General features: G+C 43.8%; 1 protein-coding gene across 3 annotated transcripts in view; it reads left to right on the top strand.

The window, feature by feature from the left end:
- LRP2 (LDL receptor related protein 2) overlaps window positions 1–14171 on the top strand; it is a 209281-nt gene extending 195110 nt beyond the window's left edge. For 2 of the 3 annotated variants that reach the window (XM_046019204.1, XM_046019202.1), the window contains 9 exons: window positions 1337–1456; window positions 3715–3805; window positions 4625–4692; window positions 4877–4997; window positions 5536–5665; window positions 6709–6810; window positions 8595–8702; window positions 12311–12382; window positions 12572–14171. In XM_046019204.1, the coding sequence (XP_045875160.1) occupies window positions 1337–1456; window positions 3715–3805; window positions 4625–4692; window positions 4877–4997; window positions 5536–5665; window positions 6709–6810; window positions 8595–8702; window positions 12311–12382; window positions 12572–12730 (971 nt within the window). In that variant the 3' untranslated portion in view covers window positions 12731–14171. The remainder of the gene's footprint in view (window positions 1–1336; window positions 1457–3714; window positions 3806–4624; window positions 4693–4876; window positions 4998–5535; window positions 5666–6708; window positions 6811–8594; window positions 8703–12310; window positions 12383–12571) is intronic. The other variant, XM_046019203.1, reaches the window with a different exon arrangement.
- Window positions 14172–17591: the final 3420 nt, after the last annotated feature.

Genomic DNA, 17591 nt, shown 5'->3' with positions numbered 1-17591 from the left:
TCAGTTAGTCTCCAAAACTGTATAAAGAGGTTTTATTTTCCTCTCACTTATAAGGAACCCCACTGATACAATAGCCCTTATGTCTTCCATGTGGCTGGGGCTCTCATCCTGGGCAGTTTTGAAGACAGGAGGGGAGAGCACAGTACACATGGTGAGCCCTCTCTCTGCCTTTGTAGAGAAGGCTACCTAGGAGTTAGAGGAAAATCTGGAGTCAGCTGGGCCCCCTTAAGAGAGCCCTGATTACTGTGTAGGCCGGAGATGTAGCCCAGCTGTGTCAGATTAGCATTTACTCAGCACCAGTAGTTCTCACATTTGAGCATGTATCAGAATCATCTAGAGAGCTTGTTGGGCCCCACCTGACGGGTTTCTTGATTTAATAGACCTGAGATGGCCAAAAATTTACATTTCAAATAAGTTCTCAACTGATGGTGATGTTGCTGGTAAAGGAACCACATTTGGAAAAGTCCTGTTCCAGGCCCTACACAAGAGTGGGCATGGACCGGTTGCACTGGTATCTTACAGGAGTTGGTGAGAAGTGCAAGACAGTCAGGCCTCACCCAACCTTTTGGAGTCCAATTTCCTAGGTGATTTGTATTACATTCAACTTGGAAAAGTTCTGCTCTAGAGAGCCGAAGAAATGGGCAGATTTTGTGTGAGTCTTTGGGAAGTGGTTTACGATTTTATAGCCATGCCTTGTGTGTGATTCCATATTAGATGATAGTGAATCAGGATCACAGAATACTAGTCTGTGAAGGAATTTAGAGATCATCTATATCTTGGAGACCTCATAATATAGGCTAGGATAGAGTTCAGAAGACTCCAGAATTACTTGAGAAGCTTTTAATGGTAACACTTGTGTTGTATCCTAGACCAATTAAAATCTGAATTTCTGTGACTGGGCATCAATAGTGGTGAAATAGCTCTCAGGTGATTCTGATAATCACAGCTTTAAGTTCCCTTGTCTTGCAAGTAGGAGAACCAAAGAAGTCCAGAAGAAAGTCCTTCTATGAGGGTGGGGTGGAAATCATATCTAACTTTGGATCTGGGTACATTATGATCTATGGTAATGAGAAATCTTGACATAATAATAGGGTCTTACTGGTCTTTTGAACTATCTCAGATTACTTTGCATTGACTTGTTTTTGAGGTCATGCAGCGGACTAGACACCTACCTTCCACACCTGCCAGGGCAAGGGCAGAGCTAGGTAATGCCAGGAGAAATGTGAGTGGTACAGGAGTAGGATGGAAGGGCCCCAACTCAGTTGATGAGCGGATCCTTGGTTGACGTTCTCATTTCCTCCTCGGACCCTAACCACTGTTTTCACGTGCTTTCCAGTGCCCAACCGCTGTAAAAATGTCTGCAGTCACCTCTGCCTCCTGAGACCTGGAGGGTATAGCTGTGCCTGCCCCCAAGGGTCCGCCTTCATCACGGGGAGCAGCACTGATTGTAATGCAGGTAACGCCACTGCCTGGGCAGCCACGGGGGCTTGGGAACACTCCCCTGCTTTCCTCAGTAGGTTCCCTGCCAGCGTTTCACCTTCTTCGGGAATCTGAAAAATCCCTGTGCTGGGTCCTTTGCAGGATAGAGTAGGTGTGGCTTGAAGGAGGGAGGAGATCAGGGAAATACAAACAGAGCTGAGTGGAACTTAGGAAGCCCAACAGAACTGGTGTTCCAATGATTGCTGAGAATTACTTGCTAGAATCTGAATAGGTCCAGTGCCCCCATATCTACGATTGTGGTGTTTTGTAGGTATTTGGAAGAGTGGGTTTTCTATAAGGCTTCCACATCCTTTCTCTACTCCATACCAGATGTCAGTTGCTCCGGAATCCATTCAGCCGTAACTGGAGTTCAAGTGGGGAACTAGGTTTCTGTGGTGGGGGGGCCTCACCCAGTACAGATGGGAGGGCAAGAAGAGGGTCACTGTTTTCCTCGCATGCTCATTCCAGAGTTTTGCAAGTGGAAAAGGGCCACATTGTAAAAGGCACTGTACACTGTTGGGAGACGGAGTTCAGAATAAGGATGCAGTGGTTTTTTTCCTCATCCAAAATACTGCGGGTGACCTGTGCCTGGCAAGACCTTTCTTCAATGACTCTCAAATTAAGAAGCATATCAACCATGGGTGTCCACTAGTGATCCTAACTAGTGTCCAGTTCTTAATACACACATTTAAAAAATCATCATGCAGTTCACCAGTGGCCCATTTTGTGGCTCACATCCTTGTTTTTATGTTTTAGTGACCATTTTATGGTTCCCATCCCTCAGTTTTAGCTGATGGGGAGATGCTTAACCACCTTTGGCCACCAGGGGGAGCAAGTGGTCAAACAATGCACCACCTTTTGGCTCTTCCCAGTCAGGCTGAAAAGTTGGCAGGTTTAGAGAATGAACTGATGGAGAGAAAACTGCTTCCCCTGGTTCCCTTCCCGAATCCCCACTCTCATCCCAAGGCTACTGGAGAAATATTGGCAAGCTTACAATATTTAGCAATATTTTGAAACAAATGATTTCAGGCTTTTGACCTTTGTTCTCTGCGGTAGATGGACGGTTCTGACATATATTGCGATTTCACACTTGGGAGTGGTGTTGTCCAAATTGTCACCCCGTCGACTACTTTCTTCACTTACATTTTTTGCCAAGTGCATTATAGAAAGATTCTTGTCTAAAAGAACTTAACCAAAGCAAGCACGCTAATGGCGGTAGTTATTCCAGGTAGTTATAGGGTCTTGGTTTGGTATATTAATTAGTTAATTTGATAAGTATTTGAGTGCCTACTACATGCTAGGCATTAGTTCTGGAGGTAATGGAAGTGAAAAAGCAGAATATTTGCTCTTGTTGGGTTTATATTCTAGTAGGACAGTAAATAGAGACTCACCCACCCCTAGTATATAATGTCAGGTAGTAAAAGCAAAAGGAGAAAACCAAAGCCAAGGTAAGAGGGATGAGGATGGGGTGGGAGTTGGGTTACCTTTAGCTAGAGTTCCAAGAAGGCCTCTCTGATAAAGTGAATTTTGAGTAGAGTTTCAGGTTGAGGACTGAGCCAGGAAGGCCTCTGAACTCCTTAAGTAAAGGCACAAGTAGTAAATACTCACTGAGCATCTTCTAAGAATGAGACATGGGAATGCTAACAAGCCCATCAGGCACATCCAGGAAGTATGTGAGTGCTGAGCTGGAACAGGGGCCCAGAGCGAGGACAGTTTTGGAGGACTTAAAAGAAATAGGACAGCTCTGGCCAGCTGTCTTATCAGACATCTGTGTCCCTGCATTGTGTGTCTGTCAGTTGCTCGATGGGTCCGTGATGCTTTGGAGCCTTCAGTTCAAGTCCAGGTGTCCCCAGACTGAGCTCTTGTGTTAAACTGGGTTTGCAGAGGAGAATTCTGAAAATTTCCAATGAGAACGTGACTGTCCTAAGAGATCTCTTTACCATAAGCTTCTTTTAAACATTAATGTATGTTTTGGAGTGTAGTGTCTCTCCACTGTTTGGAGGGAAGATGCTGTAAATTGCTTCTTTTCTTCCACCAAATGTGCATTCCTTTCAAAAACCTTATTAAGGAAATTTATCTGCCTCCAGGGGAAGGTAATGTTTTGAGAGGGAGGCTAAGTAGCTGCCCTCCCCCTCACACTCCCCACCCCAACCCTGGGCCTGAACAGATGTGCATGGTTTGGGTGCTCTGCCGAGTGTGGCTGACTAACACATGCATGGCTTTCCCTTTCTGCAGCCATTGAGAGTCCCATCAGCATGCCCCCCCCATGCCGGTGTATGTATGGAGGAAGTTGCTATTTTGATGAGAACGACCTCCCCAAATGCAAGTAAGTCTGAATCTTGAGGTCCGAGCTGTAGGCCTTGTGTGTCCTGGGGGAATTTTAGACCAAGTGGCCAGAAAAACAAGTACAGGAACCTTGCCACTTCACTAATTTTCTCGTCTTTGCCAGCCTGCCCTCCCTTGGGAGATTCCACAGAGAACTAAGGCAGTGTTGCTCCAACTGTATACTGTTCATAAGAATCTTCTGGATCAAATGCCCACCTCCTTCACAGGGATTCTGCATTTCCCATCCCCCCTCCCCAGGAGATGCTGCAGGAGTGTGGGCCAGCTCTAACAAGGGCTTAGAGAAGTGGCAGTCCCCATTTTTTCCCTACTCGTCTGGAGGTGGTAAAGACACTAGGATTGTGGGATACAGGATGTCAGCAGTGGTGCTCCAGCCCAAGCCCTCGTGATGAGCAGAGACTGGGTCAGAGATGTGGAAAAAAGAGAATTATGGAGAAAGCTCTAACACGGAACAAGATAAATGGAGGTCTCTGAAAATACTTAATGAATATGTGTCAGAGGACAGAATACAATCGTGGTTTTTAGTTTTCTCTTGAAGGAAGAATTCCATAGAGTAAAGGTGACACCATGAGGTTTATTTGATGTCAGGGTCACAACACCAAAAGTGAATTTCAAAGACTGATTGCTGTTCTTTCTGCTCATCACCCACTGGCAGAGCACAGGAAAGTCGTGCAGGACACATTGACTCTTCTGCACGTAATTTGCTCGGTCCAACCTCTCTCTACCCGAAGACGGGCTTGTAAAGAGCTATGGAAGCCTAGGAAGGCCACAGCTTGTGAGCCATTCTTCTTTTTACTTCCAGGTGTCCCAGTGGTTACATGGGAAAGCACTGTGAAATAGGGCTTTCCAAAGGTGTCCCTCCAGGAACAAGTAAGTTTAAGAACACGAGCAGCCTGGAAAGGCCGCACTGCTCCTAAGTTTTGAGTGCTGTCTAGATTCTGTTTAACTCCGTCTTGGGAGAATGAGTGGTTCTACCCCCTGCTTCCACCATGACGTCTTCTGGCGCCTTTCCCTTTCCACCTGCTGATACGGTCCCTTCTCCCCTCTTTGACAGCAGCGGTGGCTGTGCTCTTGACCATCATCCTGATCATCATCATCGCCGCTTTGGCGGCATTAGGATTTTTCCACTACCGGAGAACGGGTTCCCTTTTGCCTTCTCTGCCCAAGCTACCAAGGTCAGTTTCAGTATGGGAATATTGATGTTAGAAGCCTGGGTGATGGGACCATGTGAATAAGTTAGGTGTTTTTTATATATATATATATATATATATATATATAAGCACAGTGTGCAGCTTGCTTTTTCTGCAGAAACAAAAAGTAGTGAACTTAAAGCTGTAATTTCAGATCACAACTTCTGAATCAAGTGCTTCTTTGGAAGCCTGGGTGCAGATCCTATTTTAGAGTTTAAATGGTTGTGCCCACTGGCACGTTGGGTCAGACTGGACGTTCGGGTCAGACTGGAACTCTCTCTGTGGGATGGACCAGGCTTTATTCCTGCAAGTGCCCGGTTGGCTCTTTCTCAGATCTCCACCATTCGGGAATGTGCTTTAACATTTCCACGTAGCTGAAGCAACGTCCTACCATATTTGAGGTGCAAATTCATAGTGGGAATCGAGCCCTTCATTTAAGGAAGAGTTTGCAGTATGGAGTAGAGTGCACTGTTGCCAAAGGTTGTTTAAAAAATTGCACATTGTTTCAATTACTTCTTTTTAGCTTAAGTAGTCTAGTAAAGTCCTCTGAAAATGGAAATGGGGTGACCTTCAGATCGGGAGCAGATGTTAACATGGATATCGGAGTATCTGGTTTTGGGCCCGAGTCTGCTATTGACCGCTCGATGGTTATGGTGAGTGTGGTTGCAAATGACAGATTGAAGGTTGTCATTTTTACTGTTTTTTATAAAAGAAACACTTTTATAGAGAATAAAATTAACCTAGTAAAAAAAGATGAAGCAGTATGCCTCTCAAAATAGTCTTTCCAAAATTAGGAAACATTGTTTGTTGCAGTAAGTTCTCTAAAAATACTAGTAATAAAATTGAACTCTACCCCTGCTCTAACTCACAGTTGAATCCTGAACAGTGTTGAGTTTAATGGGAATCTTAGGAGGCTGTCTTGTGTTTTTTGGGAGGGGGAGAAAGAGAGCATGGTGTTGTTTTTATTTGGTGACTCTTTGTATGTGAGAGGAAGGAGTCGGGAAATAATGTCTCCTAGTCTCATATATTTTCCCACCAATGTAAAATATTGACAGAACAAGCAGTGATTTTTAGAGTCAGTGGTTGGTTCAAATCGTAATTCTGCCACTTTCTAAGGATGTTACAGTAGGCACAAACTTGATCACTCTGACCCTCATTGTCCTCATCTGTAAAATGGTTACAGTAATACCTCTTGCGAGGATCAAATGGCTACTTTATGAGTGGACTAGTACAGTCTTTATAATCAGTACTGGAAAATCATTTTCAGTATTCTGCCTTTCCCCCAAATCTTCCATGTTTGCCCCTGCATAACAGTACAGAGTGATCCATTCTTTCCTCTTTCCCATCTCCCTCTTCTCTTAGCTCTTCTTCCGTCACCCACTCTTTTCTCTATTGTACAAACCCAATCCCCAAGTGAGTTATTTGTATTAAGGAGCCAAAGACAATGTGGATATAGGGAGAATGTTTGTTTTCTTGATCTGATAAACGAGTGCTTTTGTTAACTTTGTGTAATGGTTTGCCATATGGAAGCCCTGTGTCACCTGCCCCCTCCCTTTTTTGGGGTGGGCTAAGTTCTTTTTGGGTATGTTTGGCATAGTACCTATTATTTCTTCAGGTATGAGGAGGGCACCTTCCTTTGTGTGTAAACCAGGTGTGTATATATATATATATAAAATTTTTTTTCCTCCTCCATCAGAGTGAAAACTTTGCCATGGAGATGGGGAAGCAGCCCATAATATTTGAAAACCCGATGTATGCATCCAGGGACAGTGATGTCAAAGTGGTTCAGCCAGCGCAGGTGAGAAATCAGCCCTATCTTTGAGGTGCTGCTGTTGTTGGATCTTGTTCTATTGAATAATACCCTCTTAGGGTTCTCCCAACTTACCTTCGAATGGAAGGAAACAGTGTTCATTCTTCCGCTTGACTATATGCAGTCACAGGGCGAACCCAAGGATACGACACCAACTTGTTGCATAGTTGCTGGGGTTTAGTGGACCTTCTTGGGATGCTGACCAAGAGCCCTTTCATTCTGAGTGGTCAAGGCAAGAATTAGGAGTTCATTCAGGGGCTTGGCAAGCAGTGCCAGCAGAAACAGGCTCTCTGTAAGTATTTGTGAAATGGACAAGTGAATGATTGTCAGGTCATTATGTAGAGATTTGGGGGACTGGATATACTCTCTGGGTTCTTACTGATAGCACCAGGGTGTTATTTGAGGTGACTTCCCTATACTTGCCTTCCCCATACTTCTCTGAAAAGTACAAAAGTCTCCAGAATAGATAGGCAGCTCTCTCAATTTTCTTTGGTGCAGCCCTATTACTCACTCCCCTTTAAGAGAGGCAGGGAGACGACATGGGTGTATAGATGAAGGGAAGGAAGTTTTCACGGGCTTTCGATCAGTAGCTCCCATATCATTTCTAGTGCCTGTCAACTTTTAATCTGTCATTCCTTTGTCAAGAAAGCTAGAGCCTTGGTGAAATACGGTTTCATTGTTAATACCTAAACTTCTTTTGAAATCGTAAGATATTGTACCTTTTAAATATAGAAGTGTTTATTTTATGAATAGCTTTCCTAAGATCAGAAATAGTTGCATCTTGAAAGCATTTTGTCTGATCCTTTGATATCCAGATAGCAAAAATCTAATCACATGATAAAACAGATGTGACATCTCATTTGGCATTTTCACTTGAAATAAAATAAGGCCATGTTTACAAACATACCGACATTTGAAAAGAAATGAAACAGTGAATGTAAAAATACAGAAAAAAAATGGATTTTTTGCCTTATAATTTGTTAATTATATATTCATAGTAATTTGGGCTTAAGAGGGAACCTTGGGGGGCGCCTGGGTGGCTCAGTGGGTTAAAGCCTCTGCCTTCGGCTCAGGTCATGATCCCAGGGTTCTGGGATCGAGCCCCGCATCGGGCTCTCTGCTCTGCAGACAGCCTGCTTCCTCCTCTCTCTCTCTCTGCCTGCCTCTCTGCCTACTTGTGGTCTCTGTCTGTCAAATAAATAAATAAAATCTTTAAAAAAAAAAAAAGAGGGAACCTTGGAATCATATGAATGTTACAGAAAAATGTCTAGAGGGTTATTAATTCTATTATACCTTTTGTTTCAAATATTCAACTTCTTATAAGCAGTCCTCCAAGATTATTAATTTTACTGTAAATATCCAAAGATAAGATTCTCAGTTCTGATGAGTTTGGGAATAATTCATGCTGTTCCTCTAGATTTGGTTGCCAATGCACAGCCAGAGTTGTTTATTGAGAAGTATGGTCAGAATGGGAATACGGAAGCATAGACAACACAATAAAATTGTCATTACTGAGAGTGTAAGCTGTGATATATGCGTTTGCCTCCCAGGATTAAGGCATGACATGGATGACATAGTGTTGGTGCTCCTGATTTGGGGGACATGGGAACAGTGTTTAGTCCTGGGCAATGGGGTTAGTTTCATGTAAGAAAAAGAGTGCTTGACCATGTCTGTGGGAAAGCAAGGCTATGAAGAGAACCAAAGAGTTGATTAAGAAACTTCACAGCCAAAATTGTTTCAAAACTGGATAATGTGCTTTAATGTGCACACAGGTGATTGTATCTGGAAATGTGGATAACCAGAACTATGGAAGTCCCATCAACCCTTCTGAAATAGTTCCAGACCCAAAGCCGACCTCCCCCGGTGCTGATAGAACTCAGGTAACAGTGGCTGGCTACTGAAATGACATGGGATTTGCAAAGGGCTTCAAAATTCCTGGGTTTACTAATGCTAGGGGAAACTAGGGAGACCCTGATAGGCTCATGGAACCAAGATATGTAGGCAGGTAAGAAAGATAATTTTTAAAAAATAGCAAATTGAAAAACTTTCCACAGCTAAAGCCACATTTCTGAAATAGGAATGATATTCCCGGTGACATGAGAGACCATATAGAAAAGAAGGGCAACAGACTTCCGGATCTAGTCTTTTCAGACCAGAGGTGCTTGATTTTAGAGAATAACTTCACTATGTCATTGTGTCACTGTGTCAAGGATACATGTAGAAGGATACAAGGATACATGTAGAAGACCCTTCCTTTTTTTTACGTAGTGGAATTTTTCTACAGTGTACATCTTTGTTCCCTTCCTTTTTTTTAACGTAGTGGAATTTTTCTACAGTGTACATCTTTGTTCCCTGAAAAATGTGCTGTTCTTAGCTCCTCTGCTGTTACCTGTATTCACCACGAGATGGCACTAGTTTATACTCTCCATCTATCCATGTGTCTGTCCGACCAACCAGTGTTTTCACCCTCAGTGTGCCAAGCACAGTGTATAACAACCAAAAGTAAAAGAAAAAAGACTGCTAATCATGCCTTCAGGCAGTTTCAGATTTTTAGACTATTTGGTCTACAGAGAGAAAGTCAATAAATAAATCTGATAGAAAATTTTGTGTTAATGTATAATCGATCCCTAGTTTTAATGGCTCCATATGAAGCCAGATAAGATTTAGCTCTCTGATCCTGGGCAAACTATTTTACCTCTGGGTTCTAGAGTCTTCAAGCTTCTCCTTAGGGCCACTGTTGGCATATGAGGTGAGATACTTGTGGTACAAAAGTTTGTCTCTGCGTTCCAGGACATTTTCCTCTTCTGGGCCCTGTCCACGGAGCATCAGTAGTGGCTCCCCGAGTACACTGTGGTCCCACAGATCCTCTTCCACTCTCCCTCCCCTGTTATTCCCAGTTGAGGACAGAAGGATCTGGCATGTCTCTTTTAAGGTTCTGTGACTTCTTCTGTGAAGTAATGTAAAAAATCAAATCCAAGGGTAGTTAGAAATCTGGCCACTTATATCATCCTTACTTCTCAAATTGCACCATGTCTGTGCATAATTGGTATCTGCCAAGTTAACTTGGAAGTCGTGTTGGATTTCCAGCACCTCAGATATTGGTTCCTGTTCAGCTTGTTTGGATCAAAATAGAAATTGAACTTAATTCATGCTCATAAGGGGCACCTGGGTGGCTCAGTCGGTTAAACCTCCCTGACTTTTGTTTTTGGCTCAGGACATGATCTCAGGGTCTTGAGATCAAGCCTTGCATTGGACTCCTGTGTGGGCATGGAACCTGCTTAAGATCCTTTCCCGTCCTCCCTTCATGCCTCCCATTCTCTCTCTCAAAAAAAAAAAAAAAAAAAATGGATGCTAATGAAGAGCTTATAACATAGCTCTCTGTCTGCCTTTTTTTTTTTTTAAGATTTTATTTATTTATCTGACAGAGAGAGAGATCACAAGCAGGCAGAGAAAGAGGCAGGGAAGCAGGCTCCCTGCTGAGCAGAGAGCCTGATGCGGGGCTTGATCCCAGGACCCTGAGATCATAACCCAAGCTGAAGGCAGAGGCTTTAACCCACTGAGCCACCCAGGTACCCCTCTCTGTCTACCTTTTTATATTTCATGTACTAATTCCTTCTTCTCCTGACACACACACACACACACACACACACACACGAGACACATACAAATGTTGTCTTAAAAAGGAACTTCCAGTTTCATATTTTTCAAGGGACTGAATTTCTTTCTTCAGGCTACATTTAAAAGTGGATTTTGGAGATTAATTTTCCACAGACACCAAAATACTTGAATGTCACAATGGCATGTATCTTGAATGTTCCCTGGGCCTGACTCAACCCCAAGGCAGTGCCAGATTTATTTTATATTCTCCACTTATTTTTTTCTTTCCAGTCCATTTCAAGTCTAGTGATCTCTTCACCACGCCAAGCTCTCTCCCAGCCTGAGCAGGAAGGGAGTGTGGGGTGGGGGGCGTGCTGCAGCCTCTGACCTGCACACCTGTCATCAGAACCAAAATGAACACGGAAAGACTTCAAATGAGAGGAGATCTTCACCCATTATGGTCCCTTCTTTCTCATCTTCCTCTTTGCCCTATGTCGGCTCTTCCTCTTACTTCCTTTTTTCTTTCTTTTATCGGTTGAGGCTGAGACTCTCTAAGGTCTCTTCTGCCGGGTATACCTAGTAATCTCCCCGTATCATTTGTGCCCCGGGCACTGGAAGGAGCAGCCAGTGTGGCTTGAAGCCGTAGAGGCACTTGGTTAGGATCTCCCTAGGTTAGCACTCATGTGCCAGAGAGGCTCACAAATCTGTCACTCATCATCAGTAAATTGGCTCAAAGGACTCAAATTTAGGAACATGAATTCCTGTGACTCCGTTCTGTCATTTTCCAAAAGTCACGTTGATATGCATTGGGTTTCCCAAGGAGATAGCAGTGGAAATCACCATGGTTCCTCTGGTTAGTAATTGCTTAACCCCAGGTAGCCCATTCCACAGGTGTAAGTTTCCCAAGGCCAGGCTCTTGACCTGAACGAGTTCAGCTTTCTCTTGGTGGCGGTCATGTATGGAGCAGGTGCTCGCTTACATGCAGGTTACAGTGAATGGTCTTCTGTGGTCATGTGCCCCCCTGACTCCTTCACGTATTGGCCCCCTACTTTCACAGAACAAGAGACACCCCTAAAACAGATGGGCTACCTTAGCTACCTGCTGGAGTTGGGCATCTGCTCCCTTGCTTTCTCTTCCCTGTCGGCCTCCATTGGGCAGCCGGAGCTGTGTCCAGCAGTGGCGCCACGGACAGCTTTTCCGCAGGCCCCCGGCTACCCGCCATCATCGATGGTGATTCCTCTTTGGTTTCTTGGGTCTATGGGCCTCGGAGTCCTGTAATCACTGCCTACTCTTCCACCTGCAATTCAGTTATATGAGCTTTCTGTGACTGTTTCCTCATCTGGAACGTAAGAGCACCCACCTCACAAAGCTGCTGGGAAGGTAAATTGGGAAACTTGTAGGCTAACCCTTGATACCTAGTGAACTCTCAGTAAAGACTCATTTTTGGTATCACTATGGCTATTTTGATTACAGGAAGAGATGATGAAGGGAAAAGGGATGAGCTTGCGTTGACCAAGGATCAAGACCCCATTTTAGGAAATGGGAGTTACATCTGGCTTTCTCTTTACATTTCCGGCAGCCCTGAAGAAATCTCTAGGCTCTCTCAGGGCTTCTAGATTCTAGAGGCACAGATTCTGTCAACTCTACATGTCAGATCAAGGAAATGTTTCGAAATTTATTAGATGAAAAGATCCAGAGACTTCTCAGTTTCAGTTTGGGGACCATCTGAGGAGGAACAGAACAGTTTACTCAAGGGGCAGGTCACATGGTCCCAGGTCCAAATTTGCTTTGTCCTTTACTAAGAAGACATTTTAAAGCTTACGTGAGGGGACCAAATCCACACCAGAGAATTCCGTTACTGAAGGTTTTCATTTTCCCCTTTTTCATTTAGGCAACAAAATGGAATATCTTCAAACGAAAACCGAAACCGGCCACAAATTTTGAAAATCCGATCTACGCAGAGGTAATTGTTGACAATTTGTCTTAGCACAAGCATTCAGCATTCTTCCTTTGCAATCCCTTGCTTGGCTCACTGGGATGTATGCCCAGATTATCTTGAGCAAACTGGCAACGATTTGTTTTCTTCACACAAAAACTGTTTCTAGTCCTGTTGGGGGAATAAATGGCTGATCGTGTTTCATTGTGGCCTTAGATGGAGAATGAACAGAAGGACAGCGCGGCTGTGACTCCACCTCCAACGCCTTCCATCCCTGCTAAAAGTTCCCCGAGAGGCCCAGTGCCAACCTATACTGCAACCGAAGACACTTTTATAGACACCGCGAGCCTTGTTAGAGAAGACTCTGAGGTATAGCCATGCCAGCTCTCTAGGGAATAATTAGAAACACACTTTTGCACGTATATTTTTTACAAACAGATGAAGAGAAAGTTAACATTCAGTACTTTATTAAAAAAATATATATTTTTTCCCAGTTCGCCTATAGTTGGAAGTGTCCATGGAAACTCTGCCTTGAGTGTCCTTTTTTTTTTTACTTAATGCTGTCTCCTATTTTTATAGATAATTATCACAATGTACTATATGTATATCTTTGCACTGAAGCTCTCCGAAGGTAATTCTATAAATATATTGTACATTTGTAAATTTCAGAAAGATTATCACATCATTAAATTTGCTGATAAAAGTATCTGCTGAATTGGTTGGTGATCATTACAGTAAATGATCCAACAAGGAAAGGAATTGACAAGGGGTGGGGTGGTTTAGCCATGTCTGAAGAAGGGGTACCACTCCCGTTCTCTATAGGATTATCCAGGAAAGAGATCCAGGCCCCATTCCTGGGTCCATTTTTACACCTTGGCATTTAATGAATGTTCTGCATTTGTTCAACATTACCTGTAACCTGATCAGTAGGCGTATGGACAGGGGGTGCGGTGTGCTGTGCGGACATCTGGATCTGCCTCTCGCTGCCTCCAGTTGCACAGAAAGTAGAAAGAAAACCAGCTTGGTGCTCCCCTTCTGCACATCTGTGCTGTCCAGCCAGAACGCTCTCACATGTTGTTACCTCGCTAGCTGCCAAGTCAACATTCTTACCTGCGACATCTGTGAGAAAGTCGCGTGTCCTGAGGGACAAGTGTCCCGCAAAGAGTTTGTTATCAGATTGAATGAACCCTTTTGCCGGACGGATCCTAGGGTGATTTCCGTCCTTCCCGTGCCTCTCAGGCGGTTACCTACCCAGATGCTGGAGCTTAGCCGCTGAATTACTAAAACCAAATCCCTGTCTTTATCAAGTATGGTGCAAAACAGATACCAGTTAAGCAAAGCCTCAGCTGGGTTTTCGTTTCTGTGTGTGAAAATATCATTATAATGACTATTTATTTCCTCAGTTGAACGTGAATAGAAAGGGAAACTGTTCTTGAGCCTTTTGTGGGGGGGGGGGGGGTCCTTTTGGCTTAATCGTACATTTGTATTTTGGAATGTACTGCAGAGCCTAGATTTTTCTCTTGGGTAGTGGGTATAGAATCCACAATGGGAACCATGGCAGGAATATACAGTTTCCGTACTACGTAGCATTCCTGACTCTGTGCTAATATTGCACATTTTTAAAACCATGAATGAATGGATGGATGGATGAATGGATGAAACATGTACTACTGATTATTTTATTACTGAGTTCTCAAAATATTCATGGCTCATATTTTGGGAGCTTATTACAATTTTTTTGAAATGTACTTTGATTAGAAAAGCAAATGGAAATGATGCTGCTGAGAAATTTCTAATAAATTTGTATTTTATCAGACTTCTTTGGTGTGCTTCTTAAGACCAGCTCACAAGTCCATTGTATTTTTCTGCGCAGAGAACTTGGGGCTTTGAGTGCTAGGCGACCTGAGAACTAGGGGTGCCAGAGTTCAGGGGGAAGGAGGGAGGGGAGGAATTCACAGCACATCCAGCCCTAACAGGCCTGGTGGGGTAATTAATCTCAGAGAAGAGTAAGCTTCTTAAGTTCCCACCTGAACTCTGGGTGGGCAGCCCCCTTAATTGCCTTTCAAAGTCAATTTCCACCTCTTCTTTTCCTTCCTTACATTCTAGGCTCTGAGCCAGGTCCCCCTTTTCAGATCTAATTGTGCTCCCGAGCTCAGTGAAAGTACCCACTGCTGAGGGGTCTCAGAGCTCCTCACGCTGAGACGGACAGAAGAGCAGTGAGGATGGTCACAGCTGGAGAGGGTTTTGTTCCAAATTGGAATTCAAGCTTCAGTGGGGTGTATTTGGATGCAGAAAAGCACGAATACAAGAGTGAAAGGAAGCCTCGAGAACCTGCGCTTGGATTTCCAGCTTTGGTTTTTGTCTTGGGCATTAAGCTCAATATGAAATGAGTCTTGGGCATTTCTTTTATGAAAATTCGTGTTCTGCTCACCTTTATTTCTGAGTGTACCGCAAAAGGGCATCAGAAAGCCTGCCAGTGCCTTCGGGAAGCCAGCCTACTTTGGCCCTCCCATTGCCCATCTTGGGCCATGACTCTCTTCGGTGCCAGTTCTGACCCTGCCTCTGTCTCCAGCCCGGGCAGCTGTTCAGAAGTTGGGCCAGGGTGGGAGTCCCCGGGGGGACAGGGTCTTACTTACGGGACTGAAGTTGGTGTTACTCATCATTTCATCACGTGAAGCAGGGGTCATTTTACTAGCAGGCGTGTACTTACACTGCGCAACACGAGATTGCAACCGTAGCAGGTGTGTTCACAGAAAGCTGTCAGGTCATACTGGTCACCCATTTTTAGGGTTTCCCAGTAAGTTTTTTTTTGTTTTTTTTTTTTTTTTTTAAGATTTTATTTATTTGACAGACAGGAATCACAAGTAGGCAGAGAGGCAGGCACAGAGAGAGGAGGAGGAAGCAGGCTCCCTTGCCGAGCAGAGAGCCCGATGTGGGGCTCGATCCCAGGACCCCGGGATCATGACCTGAGCCGAAGGCAGAGGCTTAACCCACTGAGCCACCCAGGCGCCTCACCCCAGTAAGTTTTTTATTCGCTCGCTCACTCACTCACCGTGGGTTCTTCCAGCATTCAGTTTGATGCAGAGACCGTGGGTTTCAGGAAAATAGGGGAGAGGAGAACTTTAAATTGAGAACTCTATCCATTTAAATTGTTTTTTTTTTTTTCCCCCCTCTGGAATGGAAAAGACCATTATTTGATTTTTGAAGCAGTGTATCTCAGGGTGGCTCAAAAACTGTGAAGAACTAGGTAGGCCCTGGGGTGAGGGAGGGTTCTGAGGAAGCCGGCTGGAGATGTACAAGCTTTCCCAGGGGTCCTGGAAAGAGCCTTGAACTTCGGCCTGGAGCCCTTGACTGCCCTTGGCCTGTCATCCTCTGTTCTGTCTTTCCCCTGCACTCATTGTGGTCACAAGCCTGATGGGGATAGTATAAAATCATGTGTTTCCTTTTGGAAAGCTCCCTTAAGAGCATAAAGCATAAAATTGCTCTCTTCACATCTGCAATTTGCTTTGAGATAAACTGGTGTGTGTGCCGCGGAGAGAGGGAGGAATGGGACAGAGATGCAAAGAAATCGGCAGTGAGACGATTCTTGTTGAATCTGGTCATGGGGTCCATGATGATTATCATACTGTCCTCTCTATTCCTGTGTATGTCTCAAACTTTTCTGAATGAGCTAAGAACTCAGTCCTTTTGCTGTACTTGATGTCTTCTCCAAATAATACACATTCATGAATTGTCCCCATAGTACCCAGTGTTCCAGACACTAGAACTGTACTAATAGCTCGTAGAACATTAATGTGGCAGGTTCAGGTGTGAGTACCTTATGTGTTTTATCTCATTGCATCCTCATAACAGTCCTATGAGGTAGATATATTATTATGCCCATTTTTCAGATGAGGCATAGAGTGGTTGAACAACCCTTTCTCAAAGTCACACAGCCAGTAAGTGACAGGACTAGAATTCAAACCCTGCTCTGTCTCCAGAGCTTGTCCTCTTCAAGACGCTGCTGTGGCCACTTCTCTCAGGTGTCTGTGTTCACGTTGTGTCCATGACATTCTGGAATTAGTGATAAGAAACAAAGCAAACTGGTCGCTAGAAACTACTAGATGTCATTGAGTCCCACCTAGATAATGATACTGCCAGTCACGGAGTGCCTTCTCTACTTATGCCAACCAGAGACGAGGGGCACAGATTTCTGTTGCTTTGGTAACTAGTGCCCCCTAATGATCATTGTTTGCCAGGAGGACGAGTTCCCAACCAATGCTTTCAGCGCGGGGGTATCCTCCTGCTGTAAATCTCAGCCCCAGAGCCTGCTTCTAGAAAACCAAGAGAGTCCAACATGTAATGTGTGTAGAGAAGGTGTTAAGCCCACTGGTTGGCACAGAGTCAGTCCTCTGTCCACAGTAGACATGCTTATGGTTGTTTATTGAGTGAGGAGAGGGGAAGGACTTTTTCTTAGAAAGGAAATATATTTTTAAAAGCTCGATGGGGGATTTTAACGTGCAGCTGGCCTTAGAACTACTGATCTAAATAGAAGTAGCTGATAATTTCTTTTTTTCTTTTAAAAGATTATATTTATATAAATAAATTATATAAATATATAAATAAATTTTATGTGTATATGTATATATATATAATCTCTTTAAAGAGTGAGTGTGGGGAGGGGCAGAGAGAGAAAATCTTAAGCAGAGCCCAACAGGGGGCTCGATCTCACAACCCTGAGACATGACCTGAGCTGAATTCAAGGGCTGGATGCTTAACTAACTGAACCACCTAGGTGTCCCCAACTTGTTTTTGTTTTGTTTTTAATAAAGGATGTTAGGGGGTGTTCAAAATTTTATCTGGGCCTCTGGAAGAATTCACATACCTTGTCTTTAATGAGGCTGCAATGGAGATGATAAAATTTGGGATCTGATTTTATTGTTATTTAGGTGTAATGAGAAGGCAGTTAATACCCTTGGTCATGAAAGACTGGGAAAACCAAGACTGAGAAAGGTAAAGTGCATATTCACATTGCAATGTTCAGAGCCACATTTCTTGTTCCAACAAGGCAGGGGTAGGGCCTTCCACAAAATTCCTGTGTCTAGCACCCAGAACTTCACCAGATTAAAGAGCAAGTTGACACAGAAGTTTATTCTTTTATCCCTTTCCATGTTTCCAGGCTTAGCTTCAAGGGACTTTTCTTTCTTTTTTTAAATAGACTTTATTTTTTAAAAACATTTTATTTATTTGACAGAAG

This window comes from Meles meles, chromosome 9, assembly GCF_922984935.1.
Source record: "Meles meles chromosome 9, mMelMel3.1 paternal haplotype, whole genome shotgun sequence".
NCBI classification, from domain to species: domain Eukaryota; kingdom Metazoa; phylum Chordata; class Mammalia; order Carnivora; family Mustelidae; genus Meles; species Meles meles.
The sequence above is the reverse complement of the archived record's forward strand: the minus strand, read 5'-3'. Positions and strand labels throughout refer to the sequence as shown.